At 37.8% G+C, this 13283-nt stretch overlaps 1 protein-coding gene across 1 annotated transcript; it reads left to right on the top strand.

Moving 5' to 3' along the window:
- Positions 1-4989: 4989 nt before the first annotated feature.
- On the top strand, positions 4990-12795 carry LOC103806443 (BTB/POZ domain-containing protein 1). The gene is made up of 7 exons (XM_009079138.1): positions 4990-5142; positions 5370-5475; positions 6732-6929; positions 7193-7385; positions 7925-8012; positions 10795-10941; positions 11803-12795. Exons 1-7 carry the CDS (start codon positions 5029-5031, stop codon positions 11959-11961), a joined length of 1005 nt encoding a protein of 334 aa, XP_009077386.1. The 5' UTR covers positions 4990-5028; the 3' UTR covers positions 11962-12795.
- The last annotated feature ends 488 nt before the right edge of the window (positions 12796-13283 follow it).

Here is a 13283-nt window from a genome sequence, read left to right as displayed (position 1 = left end):
GTCCCCAGAGAGCCTCTCCCTGCCGTGCGGGCACGGAGCGCGGGGCGCGCGCGGAACCACCTTGCGAGTGGCGTGCAAGGTCACACCGCCTCGCCAACGTTTTGGTTCCTTCTTACCCTGCACTCTTTTCCCAAGAGGTGTGCTGTAATTTTAGGGCGGCTGATTGTCCGTTTGGGGAGACACTTTGGTAGTGGTGAGTGTTGGGTTTCGCTCCTGGATTCTGTGTTTTGGTTTGATAATGTAAAATGAGGGGAACTCGTGTCCCCTTGATGTTGCAACTATCCATCCTTCTAATAATAGCTTAGAAGGGACAGAGGCACTTGTACCAAACTCCTCATTTCACTTGATACTTCCTTGGAAATCTTACTCAACTTAGTGTTTTCTTTATCAGTGAAGGTAATAAACTGTTGTGTCTTTTTGCCACAGTAACAGCTGTTTTAACCATACTTACCTCAGTCACTCTTGGGTGGAGAGGGAACATGCAGCTGTAGGCAGTAACTAGCTGATTTTTACCCACAAACCACCCAAGTGTGAGACCATGAGAGCAATGATGGCAAAAAGTATGTAAAATGGGTTAGTGATTTCTAATTTGGGCAGAATAGAATCTGCTGCTTCTCATGCTCATAAAAGTGATGAGTTTCTCTAGCATTTCTTTTTAGTCAGTGTACTGGTAAATAAAATTTATGGTGCTTCCTTGTTGCTTTTGGTTTCCTTGTGCTTCAGGCTGTGGTGTAGTAATAGAACTGAACTGCTTAACCTTGAGGTTTTTATCAAAGAAACCATCCTACTAGACAAAAGCTGTAGAAAATATATGAAACAGTTCTCTGAAATGAACATTTGGGAAACAAGTAATACTATTGCCTGGAAATAAATATGTAGTGTCTCTAAGCTTTCACTAATGGGAAAAACTCCAAAGTCTTGGCAACTTTCTTTCTGTTTTGAGGCCTAACAGTAAGAGCAGTGAGAAGAAGAGTCACCTAGTTCTTTTGGTAATCATGGACACAGGAGTTGAAGCAACTGATGTGGAAAAAAAACCAACAAATTCCCATGCAGCAGCAATGTCTTAGTTGCTATTAGCAAATTAACTGTATTTTGTGGATTTTTAGCAAAGTGTTGAGTAGGAAAGTGGAGAGTTTGTGCAACAGAGTGAGAGAGAGTGGGAAGTGTCTTTCAGGCAAAGTTTGGTTTCAAAGGTTAGAAGTAAATGACAGTGCACATATATGTGTTTATCTGTATATATGTGGAAGACACACTGGACAGTGAAAAGTGAATATAATGAGAGAAGTTTTGATAAAAATAGAAACACAGAAACAGGAGATTTCTAAGTAAAGATAGGGATGGGATTGGAAAACTGTAGGAGTGAATGAGGAGACACTGTTAGAAGCAAACAAAGGCCAACTTGTGTTGGTAGAGCTGCCAGTACGGAATGGCCAGGGGACCTACGTCAGCAAACTGATTGTGCTTGTGTCTTGCCTAAGGATCACCAGACTGATGAACTGTGGAAACACCTCAGGTTTGATGACTGTGCCAGCCCTTAGGGACATTCTTTCATGTTATGTGTATATTTTTTAGTTTATACTGGAAGAAATATCCATTGTAACACCTTGTTAAAAACATACCTAAGGAGAACTCCTTTAATACACACCAGTACTGGACTTGTTCCATGCTAGTATACACTGTTTTTAAAGTGTACCAACTGTAAGATAACTTGGTGGGTTATTTTTTTCCTAGTGTTGACCAAAAGAGGCAAGTACCTTGCACTGTTGGCCTGTTTTATCTGTCATTGCTAAATTGGTCAGATAATGATGGTTATCTTTTGTAGGACATTTCTTTAATCTTTGCAAAGACTAATTTGAAATCTTTTGGCTAGAAATTAAGTCAGGATCTTTGAATACAAATAGCAAATGAACATCAGGTAAAGGAAATATTTAAGTAATGTAAAACTTTTTAGGGACAATTTACTAATTATTTAATGTTTCACAGCTCATTTCTGTGTTTTTTTTACTTATGTGGTTCATTAGGTCCTGTCTGTGGCTGATGAGTTTCATAGGGATCTGCTGACAAATGCTACTTGTAAATTAAAGTCAATGGAAGTTTTTTTAATGAAAAAACTTAGGTAGTTTGACAGATAAATCCTTAAGAGCTGAAATAATGTCAAAGCCACAAAGCTTGAATCTGTTTCCCAATGAAACAGCTTTTTTTTTTTATGTTTCTAACTACAAATTTAAGAGCTGAAATAATATCAAAGCCACAAAGCTTGAATCTGTTTCCCAATGAAACAGCTTTTTTTTTGTATGTTTCTAACTACAAATCTAAGAGCTGAAATAATATCACAGTCACAGAGCTTGAATCTTTTTCCCAATGAAACAGCTTTTTTTTTTGCATGTTTCTAACTACAAATTGAATAGCAATGATGAAGAAAAATAAAGTTGTCTCAGTAGGATTCTGCTTTGGGATTTCATTTTGTGGTTTTTAATAAGATTTCAAAAAACTTTCATTCACATTTTACTGTAAGTTAACTTGTCCTTTGATCATAGTATAAAGGAAAGTGATGACATGGCACAAATTAGCAGTGCTTCTTCCTAGTGTCTTTGCAGAGGACTTTGGCAAGCAGTAAATAGAGGGGTAATCATGACTAACTGGAAAAGATTCCTGTGTGCTTTTATGATGGTGAAAACATTTTAGATGTTGGGAGGATGCTCAGATTAGGGGAGAAAGAAGTGCTAACCTGAGAGTAAAGAAAAGTACCATAAAATATACAAATGGCTTATGTGAAGTGAATGATGGAATGGTCACTTGGTAAAATTGTTTGTGCTGGTCATTGGTCATTAAAACTGTTCTTCCACTATGCACATACAACCCCCATCCCACTCCCATCCTGGATGACAGTGAAATTTAGTGTATGAAGAACAGGTTGTTTCTGTAAGTCCCTTGAAGGGAAGGAGGGGAGGGAAGAAAGCAAGAGGTAAGGGTAAGTCATCTTGAACCCCACTGAGTTAAGTGAGGAGGAACAGTGGTATAAATGTAAGGGTGTGCTAGTTCAGGCGTGCCACAAATGGGAGAGTTAACACAGAGGTAGTGCTCTTGGCATATATGAGCAGAGGGATTTTTAGAGGGAAGACACACCTAGAACTGCACCCTGATTTTTTAGAAGGTATAGCAGAACGTGAAACACAAGCCAGAAAATCTCTGGTGTGTCATTTCATTGGCTTCAGATTGGACTCAAGGAGTAAAATAAAAATCATGTTCCAAAACCACCTTGGGATTATTTTTTATTTAGGTAAAATTTATACCATAGTTTGCATGGCAATATTGCTTTTTTTTTTTTACAGCCTATTAATATCCAACTCCATGTGATTTGGACTCCAAGCTCCTATAAAGTCATACAAGGAAGATTAGGGCATTTTCAACTGATATTTTTAAATCTTAAAACCAAAATGTAAATGTACTGTTCTAGTGCTTTAATGAACAGCTTGTTAAGTTGGTATACAACACCAAAAAAACAGTGAGATGTTAGTTTCTTTAAAGTAAATTTGTCAGCAGTTGTGACTAGCGAGTCAGCCCATTGTTTTCATCATCAGGTAATAGTTATAGCTTTCATAAATCAGTTCTAAATGAACTGTATGAAACTCCTGTTTGATGTAACTCCAGTTAAAAAAATTAATCTAGAGCATCACTCCCATCTCTGAAGTGATGTGCAAGCTGTTTGAGTAGATTGGAGTGTTGTAATGATAAATATTTACCTGTTTGAAAGTGGCAGCAAATTTCATGTTGAACACCATAGTTAGTTGTGTGTTAGCAACTACCTAGAATTAGTTTTCTTGGAATATAAGAAGTATAAACAGTGAAGAACTTGAGTTGAAACTTTAATTCTAGGTTTCAGTTACTTAGGTCTCTCCGTGTTGCAAACAAGTTTAACGAGTCTGTTACTTTCACAAGTTTCTTTTATTGAGTACAAACCACTTATTGTTATACTTCAAAACCCCTTCTAAATACACCTTCTGTCTCTGTGTGCCATTTGTTTCCAGGATGTCCTGAACAATAATTATTGAGAAATATGAAGGAAAGGCTTGGTCTTCATTGTGGAATTCCTGCATTTGCTAATGTGTCCTGTTGAATCACCTGTGTGTTTTGGTCAAATGTACTTTTGTAAATCGCAGACTATTGTTGATTGTTATCTGGAAAGCTGATGAAATATAGCTAACATTATCTTAAATGTCACCTTTAAGGAAAGTCATTTTTTGGAAGTCATATTTTCCATACAGAACCTTAAAATAAATCTTATCTAGTCTCAAATTACAACTGCTGAGGAAATAGGTTTTTTTTCCTGGTTTTGGTGAAGGCTTCTATCTATTGGTTCACAGCTCATGCTAAAATCTCAACCAATCCTCTAGCCTCAGGCAGTGCAGACAAGCCAGAGTGTTTTGCTATGGCAGGAATAGAAGAGTCAAGGTCATCTGCTGGAATATCCTCCCTTTCCTCTCTTCTGAGCACTACAGAATGATAACTTTGACACAAGAAGTTCTCACAGTCTAAGTCCTTGACACTGTTCTTCTCACAGTGGGAAAGCCAGTGTGCACTGTCAGTAAATTAGATTCAGGAGTACAGCCATAGAGGGTTGTGCATGAATATTTAGAAGTACAGCTCTTCCTAGTGAACCAAGAGAGCATTCATTCGTGTGTTAAGTAATTCTGCAGCTCAGCTGTTGTTTACAGTTGGGTAGCTATGTATAACTAGTACAGCCAGATCAGTCTTAGGGAGTAACACATACTTAAAACAAATGTATGCCATTAGGTTAGAGTAATATTCTTCCTTCAACCCTTTAACTTACCTTCTTCATTGGTAAAAATGCTCTGTGGTCAAACTGTTGAATGTTCACAGTGCAAAGGTTTGGCCTGTATTCTAAATGCAAAGAGACTGTTGTGTTTGACTGCTCCTCTCTCAACATGTGGTTTTATGATCTCTATTTGTGTGTTGATTTATAGGTTTCTTTATTCAGATGAAGTTCAAATTGGTCCAGAAACAGTCATGACTACTTTATACACTGCCAAAAAGTATGCAGTCCCAGCCCTGGAAGCACATTGTGTGGATTTTCTAACAAAGCATCTCCGAGCAGATAATGCCTTTATGCTGCTTACTCAAGTAGGTAAATTTAAGCTTAGTTTTGGTTTACTAGGAAAATTAGTATTTGGAGGGAAATGAGTACTTCTCCTTAACTATGGAATCCTTTGAGAAATTAAGTGCTAATCTAAGGACTAAACACAAAGAGTACCAATTTTAATGTAGGCCTATACCAGGGTAAAAATATTTGCTTTTTGATTAGCAGTTTATCAGCTTTATGCTTAAGATGTCTTTCTTTACATTTTCAGGCTCGTTTGTTTGATGAACCTCAGCTTGCTAGTCTTTGTCTCGACACAATAGACAAAAGTACCATGGATGCCATAAGTGCAGAAGGCTTTACTGATATCGATATAGGTAAGGCACTTTGCATGTCCTGAGCATGAAGCTTCTAAAGGGAATTGTAGGGCATGAGAAGATTTTGTTACAGTACCCTAGGATAGTTCCCTCTCCCATCTGAGCATGCAGAGTCCCAAGCATGAAAAACATTGACATAAGAGGCTCTCAGATATTAGATATGGCAACGCCCCTGTGTTATTTGCACTATTAGTACTATTTATTTATAATACATAAACTGCTGCTTTCTGTGTTTCATCTTCTATGAAAAGCTAGCAGTTGTAAACTGGCTTACTTAATTTCATAGCTGCTGTAGGTGTCTAGCTCCAATTCGGCTAGATTATGGGGAAAATTCAGACTGAAGTAAGGTGTTCCAGCTGCGTGAAGAGATTGTAAAGTCATTGTTAACTCAGGTTCAGTTTGATTTGTATCCAGACTGTGAGTGTTTATCTCTACTCTTCCTAAGTCTCAATGTATTATGACTTTCCAGTATTATATTTTCTATGACTGCAAACATGCCTTGCTTAAATCCAGGGCAGATAAAAGTTCCCAAAGGCAGAAGATTCAGATTATGAAACCACTTTTTTTTTTTTTCAGACTTGTGTTCTATGAGAATTTGTGCATGCCTATTATTCATAAAAGGCCAGAATGAGCAAGAAATACAGGGGAAGTTGCTTTTGTAAAACACAGGAGAGTATCTTGCCTCAGATCCTGTGTTTCACCTTCAAGCTTTGTGGGTGGCAAATACGTCAATGCTTAAGATCACTTTCATGTATCTTTAAACTGGTTTTGTGTGCACCACTGCTGCTTGTGGCTGTAGCTGATCTAGATGGGCAGGTGACTGCCCAGATGAGAATATGACAGTGTCATCATGAATAACTTGGCTTTTTAGTAGTGTGCATTCACTGCTTGGTCACTTCCGGTTTTGATCTTGCCCTAGCGATGGAAATTCTTCAAGACACTGGTTATCACTACCTAGATTATATATAGTTACACTCCTAGGAATTGAGAAGAAAGTTCATATGCTGTCTTTATAGCAGGAAAATTAATTTTTAGTTTGAAGTCTATATGTCATTGAGACATTTCTTTTTCAATAAGATAAATGATGTATAATACTTATATATGCATAATGTATAATAGTAAGAGAAAATGTAATTGTCGTTGTCATATAATGAATGTTCTCAGTGTTTGCTTAATATTTTAAGCTTCCTTAGTGTGTAGCACTGTTACTGGATTGGATGAAAACTGATCTAAATCTGCCATCTTTTCTTCTTTAGACACATTATGTGCAGTTCTAGAAAGGGATACCCTGAGCATTCGGGAAAGCAGGCTCTTTGGAGCTGTTGTTCGCTGGGCAGAAGCAGAATGTCAAAGACAACAGCTGCCTGTGACATTTGGGAACAAACAAAAAGTCCTGGGAAGAGCTCTTTCCTTAATCCGTTTTCCATTAATGACCATTGAAGAGTTTGCAGCAGGTGAGTTTTGGGGTTCTTTTTTTTACTGTTTGACCATATCTCTGTGCTGTTCACCTGTGGGTGTTTAGATGCTTAACACTCAATTCTGTTATTAATACCACTCTTAATAAGAGTTGTGATGCACAAATGAAAGCAAAACTTTCTGCAGAGTACACTTTGGCCATTGGATAGTATTGTCATCTTCAATTTGTGAATATGTGTGGTTTAAATGCAACATTTGGAGTAATCCTTCAAATCATCTTAGGAGTTTTTTGTTTTCACAGGCCCTGCTCAGTCTGGAATCTTGTCAGATCGGGAAGTAGTCAATCTCTTTTTGCATTTTACTGTCAATCCTAAACCTAAAGTAGATTATATTGACCGACCAAGATGTTGCCTTAGAGGAAAAGAATGCAGCATCAACAGGTTCCAGCAAGTGGAGAGTCGCTGGGGCTACAGTGGAACAAGCGATCGGATTAGGTATGACTTCTGAAACTATTGGAAGGAGAGACAGAGAAGTGTGGGAAGAAAGGGAACAAATCCCTCAACTTTGACTTTGTGGTATAAGATACAGTAGCAAACATGCTGGTTCTGTTGCACAAGTTTGATCTTTTCCTTGTATTAAAATGCCAAGTTATTGCACACATTAAATACCAAGTAGCAAAGAATAAGGTTCAGGAGGACTGGGTGCATTCTAGAATGATTGGGTGCTATCTGTATATTCCTTCTTGAAATACCAAGTCTTGATCTGTTTTTATTCTGGAGATACTGAAAAGCATCTGGTTATGTTTTGTTCAGTGATACTGAGTATCTTGGGGGATTAGCAAAGCTTTAACCTATAAAGCAGAGAAGACATTTTTCTTAGTATTGAAATCTAAATAAAAACTTAATGGAAAAAAAAAAGCAATACCAATTTCAGTTTACTTCCCTACTGTTCAGTGGGAGTCTTCTGCTTGACTGGGAATAAGGTAACACACCCACCACAGTTTAAATTTCTTTCTTGGCTTGTGCCTTACTAGGTTCACAGTTAACAGAAGGATTTCCATAGTGGGATTTGGATTATATGGATCTATTCATGGACCCACAGACTATCAAGTTAATATACAGGTACAGTATATTATGTCTAAACAGGCTTGTACAGGAACTACACTTGTAGCCCTTGCAAAAGGTTTGATCTATATTTGGGTGGAAGCAATTGATAGTCCAGGAATCTAAGCTGTGTTTTCTCCCCAGCAGTGGGCATAAGAGGATGACTAGGCAAAAACAAGAACAGTATGAAACTCTTCTCCATTTCTGCTGTATTCTCCTGTCCTTCAATCATTTTCAGGATAGATGTTTCCCAACACACAGCTTTGTTCCACTTCTTAAGCCTTTCTTAATAGGAGATATGTACTGGTACTATACTTGGGCATGTGATGCCCTTCAGTAGTCTGCATGCTTCTTACAAGGATTTGATTTTCCTAATTGCTCCTTTTAGTTTCCTTTGAACAAGCTTCCTCAGTTTTCTCTTTTGGAAATTAAGCACAGCTGTGGAGGATTTGCTTTTGTTGTTCACGTGGGAGTGTTGACTCTAAGTATATCATGGACACTGTTACATAGTGTTTCTATTATGAAATTTTGAATCTGATCCTGCTCATCACTCAGTACCAAATCAAGGGTTGCGTTTCTTCCCACTGAGCAATTGGTTAGCAAGCTCATGAAATGGCCAGTGATAGCAGCTAAAAATGTCACCCCTGCTTTGTGTCCTGAGGTGACCCTTGCCTGGTCCAAGTGGGTAATTGAAGACACTACTAAAATTGTATTTCCTGCTCTTGCAGCCTGTTTCATCTCTTTTAGCATGTTGTGCTCAGGATTGTCTTCTAGTCGCATTGATCCACCACTATATTTTTTTTCCTTTTCAAGTGTGGAATTTTAGTCCATTTCAATTCTTTTTCTTATTGAGATGAGTTTTGATTTGATTCTAAGCTTTCTAACAAGGTATCAGCATTCCATGCGTGGCACAGTTTTACCCTGTGCTGTGTATTTCATAGCCTGGTACTAATCACGTCACACTGATTTATTAGGTGTGTGGGAAATTTTGTGAAAGAAATGATCTGTGACTTCATTTAGGAGCAGAATTTCTATTGTCCCTATCTTATTTCATAGACTTCTAGCATGTGCTGGAACTGCTGTTACAGTTATTTCTAGGCATTCTGTTTAAATGACAGTTTGTCTTCTGTTTCGTATTTGATGATTATTATCTGCTTTTTCTGTACTTAAGGACAGGGATTTTGTGGCTGTTTCTTAGAAACAAAAAATGTTTTGCCTTTTCTCTTATGATGTTCCAAACAGAATGTATTTGGAATGAGGTTTTGAAGGAATTTGGCTTTTCCACATTCTTCAGTTTAAAAGCTGACTTGCAAATTCCCTGCTTTGAAGTACCTTCAGTTTGGTTTTCTCAAACTATACGTCCATGTACTTGAGTAGCATAGTGCCACTGCATTGGATCCTCACAACAAAAGAGTTGGTCCTGAGGACCCAACAGCTGTACTATACATATCTGGGTATTTTTACTTCACAGTCACTCTTTTTTGAACCTCTCAGCTGAATTCCTGTTTGCACATTCAAGCATTTGGTGTATTCCCTCAGGATGTTTGCTGGATTTGTTTAATCTGAAAAGAATTTAGTTTTTTCAAGGCAAACCAATGCATATTAAGTGGGAATGATAAGATTCACTTGAAAAAGATCCTCCTGATCCAAACAGAAAGGCTAAATATACCTTTATGGTTCAGATTAAAGCCATCCATCTTAGATAGATTCTCTTTATTCTGGAAGTATCCCTAGTAACTGATGAATCTGAAACTTTCTTGTCACTGTCTTTTCAGACAGTTATATGTAAGTCCTGTGCCTCTATCTTTCTTCTTGGATCTGGAGCTAGAGCTTCATAGAGTTAAACATTTAAAACTTGTCTTAAAGTAGTGATAATATATATTGCAAATACATCTTTTATGTGAAAAGGGCCTAGGACTTCAGTATTAAAATCATTATTATTTCGATTGATTGTGGGTGTAAAAAATAATTGGAGCACATTTTGCCTAGAATAGAGCTTCGTATCATTTGTGCAATGCTTAAAATTATATGGCAGTTTAATAGTAAAATATTAAAACTGATAGCATTCTGGTTAGTGCAGTAATCATGAGGAGTGTTTGTGTTACTCTAGAGCTCTGATATCCAACTTCTGCAAGAGGTATCGGGCAGCACAGATCAGGATTGCAGTCTAAAATGAGAAGTGAGGTATCTGCTATTACTGCATCGTGACTAGTGATTCCTATTTGCCACTAAAATTGAAGACACAATAAATATTATGGAGTCTGAGTGTCATTTTTATGTCAAATCTAGATTAGAAATAAATTGCATAAAACACAGCAGCACAAGTTCTTGTTTTGTGTTATGAATTTGTCATTGACTGCTTACATTATCTGTAAAATCTTGTTTTCTAAATTAGCCACAGCCAGTGAAGGAGCTTCCCTCATGCAGGCTGTGTAGGTGTGCAAAGATCAGCAAATCTAAGTGCAGGGTTATATGGCATATATGAAGGTCAGAAGCTGAAGGTCTAAGAGTTACTCTTCATCTCCCAAGCAGAGACTGTAGCCTGGCTGGAGCAGTGCTGAATCTGGCCCACAGGTTGGATAGCCTGTGTAGGACTCTCAGGGCATTGCTCAGTGAGCTGCTGTGTCAGCACCAATGGTATCAGGAAATCACACCTACTCTCCAGTTGAGATTGCACTATCCTTGCAATTACACTGGGTGGAGTGGGCAAGTGTTGGCTTGTAAGCTTCTCATATGCATACAATAAGAATTTTTCTCATGGTTATAAACCTAAAAATATTATTTTCTTGGTTTTGTACAGATAATTGATTACGAGAAGAACCAGACACTAGGACAAAACGACACTGGATTCAGCTGTGATGGAACAGCAAGTACCTTCAGAGTTATGTTCAAAGAGCCCATAGAGATCTTGCCAACGGTTTGCTACACAGCTTGTGCAACGTTGAAAGTAAGAATGTCTAACAGTACAGAAGAAAGTGTTACTTTGATGCCAGAGTTGTTCTTTTATGGGTCCTCTGATGGGACAGTGTCTTCCAGATCTTGGATTTATTTTAAGTTTAGGGCTAAAGAAGGATGTAGTTAAATTCCACAGTAACTTGTAAGACTGCTACCTCTCTTCTGTGCCACAGCATGGAATTCATAACCAGATCCTTTGTGCCTTCCCACTTTCTGGCTTGATGTAGGAGTTAGAGTGAGTCCTAATGGAAGTCACTGGTTCTGTGTGGGCAAAAGCATTATCTAGAACATTTAATCTGTCAGTTCTATCAAAATTTAAGTTTGATTCTTTTATAAAGGATATTTTCACCACAAGCTAGAGTCAAGAATACTGAAAGCTTTTTTTTCATCATGTTTCATGTATTAGTGCTAAAATACAGGAAAGGATTACTTGTTCTGGGAAAGTCTCCCCTTAATGCTGTGGACAAATTAGTTTCTCAAAATTTTTTTAATCTTGTCATTCCCTATACAGAAATCAAAGGTGAGTGGGTTGGAAAAAAATTTTGCGCATTCAAAGAAAGTGAAGAAGGGAACTAAGAATATAGACAATCAGTGTGATAAGGACAAATACTGGAAAGTATTCATTACTAGTTGGATAAAATCAACTGGTTTAAGTGTGCTGTCAGAAAAATTTTGTTATTTAGACATGGGGCACTTGCTTCTGTTGTCTGTGATTTTGTATATAATTTATATGATGTGGGTATAGAAATTTTATACTGCTAAAATAACCTAAATCAGTAGTGTTTGAACTTTAGCTATGTATGAGGTCTTGCCCATTTCCATTCAGTTACTAATGTCTTGTGACATCTTTCAGGGTCCTGATTCCCATTATGGAACAAAAGGTTTGAAGAAAGTGATCCACGAATCTCCTACTGCTAGCAAAACATGCTTTGTCTTCTATAGTTCACCGGGTAACAACAATGGGACATCAATAGAAGATGGACAGATACCAGAAATAATATTTTATACTTAATTTCACACGATGCTCTAGAGTGTGTCGGTATCTCAGTGGACTTCAGCTCACTATTGGCAGCAGTTAAAAAATTCTGTGAAATTATGTCAATGTGTGAAAACAAAACTAAATTGTTTGAGCGGTACCAGAAAAGCTATTTTTTTTGTGCATTGTTATTGGCAGAACATAATTTAACTTGACAAAATGTCAAGTGGAATAATTACTCTGTATATTGAAAAATTTGTTTTAAATAGTTATCTTGTGATTCATTGGTTTGTGTTTCACCCTTCCATTTCTCACATAGTAAAATTCATTTTTTGAACTGGAAAATCCTTACTTGTTAAAAACAACTTGTGTATGTTTTCCCCAACCTGTCCTAAAAAGACAGTAAAGTTGCTGCTGTAGTCCCATTTTGCACTTCTTTCCAAAATGACTTTGGACATGGACTGCTACTGTATTTTTTAAGTACATCAAGCAAAGCTGGATTGATATTGCCATCACCTCAATTCTTTGGATGAGCCATGGAGAATTAATGGACTTAGCACTGCAGAGAGCATCTGCATCTGCACTGAAGAAAAACTAAGTCAAACTCAGCAACAAACAGATCTTTCCAGAATCTTTCTTAATTCAGAAGGGCTGTTTTGGAATATAGAACTGGTTATGGAAATAGCCACTGTATATATACATATGTGCCTATAAAAATGTATAATGTGAAAATGAGAATACAAGAGTTGTATTGATGTTATTTTATCATTGGATATTCTAGTACTAAAAAAATTAGTATAAACCTGAGGCTTATCTGTGTGCAACTAATTTTACAGATTGCATACAGTAATTTAATGCAATTAATGGATGTCTATAGTATTCGGTGTCTTGCAGTCTGTACTGTGGAGGAATAGAATGGCTTCATAGTATCATAGAACACTAAGGGGTTGGAATGGATGTTATAAATGATCTAGTCCCAACTCCCTGTCCTGGGACATGTCCCATCCCACCAGAGCAGGTTGCTCAAGGCTTTATCCAGCCTGGAATGAACACTGCCAGGGTTGGGGCAGCCACAGCCACATCACACACCCTGCCCCGAGCCACAGTCCCAATCCTGGATGAAGATACAGCACTTTGGAAAACCTTTTCTGCCGTTTGCCTGTTACACACCATACACACTAGTTCAGCCTGTTCACATGACACAAGCATTAAGGGAGACATGACACACGGACAAAGTCCTTCCCCGAGTTATACTGAGGTAATAACTTGACAATACGGGAGAAAAGAAGAAAAATTCCTGGGTTTCTCTCTTCAGCGGCGGTGGCACAAGCCGCGTGTCGGGCCCAGCTCCGTGCGGG

The sequence above is a fragment of the Acanthisitta chloris genome, unplaced genomic scaffold, assembly GCF_000695815.1.
Source record: "Acanthisitta chloris isolate BGI_N310 unplaced genomic scaffold, ASM69581v1 scaffold43540, whole genome shotgun sequence".
Lineage (NCBI taxonomy): Eukaryota > Metazoa > Chordata > Aves > Passeriformes > Acanthisittidae > Acanthisitta > Acanthisitta chloris.
Note: the sequence above shows the minus strand (reverse complement) of the source record. Positions and strands in the feature narration are given on the sequence as shown.

Excerpts from the sequence above, each read along its gene's own strand:
- LOC103806443 (XM_009079138.1), top strand. The coding sequence starts at position 5,029 with ATGACTACTTTATACACTGCCAAAAAGTATGCAGTCCCAGCCCTGGAA. Across the intron at positions 5,476-6,731 it reads CTTTACTGATATCGATATAG|ACACATTATGTGCAGTTCTA; the intron begins GTAAGGCACTTT and ends TTTCTTCTTTAG. Across the intron at positions 6,930-7,192 it reads CATTGAAGAGTTTGCAGCAG|GCCCTGCTCAGTCTGGAATC; the intron begins GTGAGTTTTGGG and ends TTGTTTTCACAG.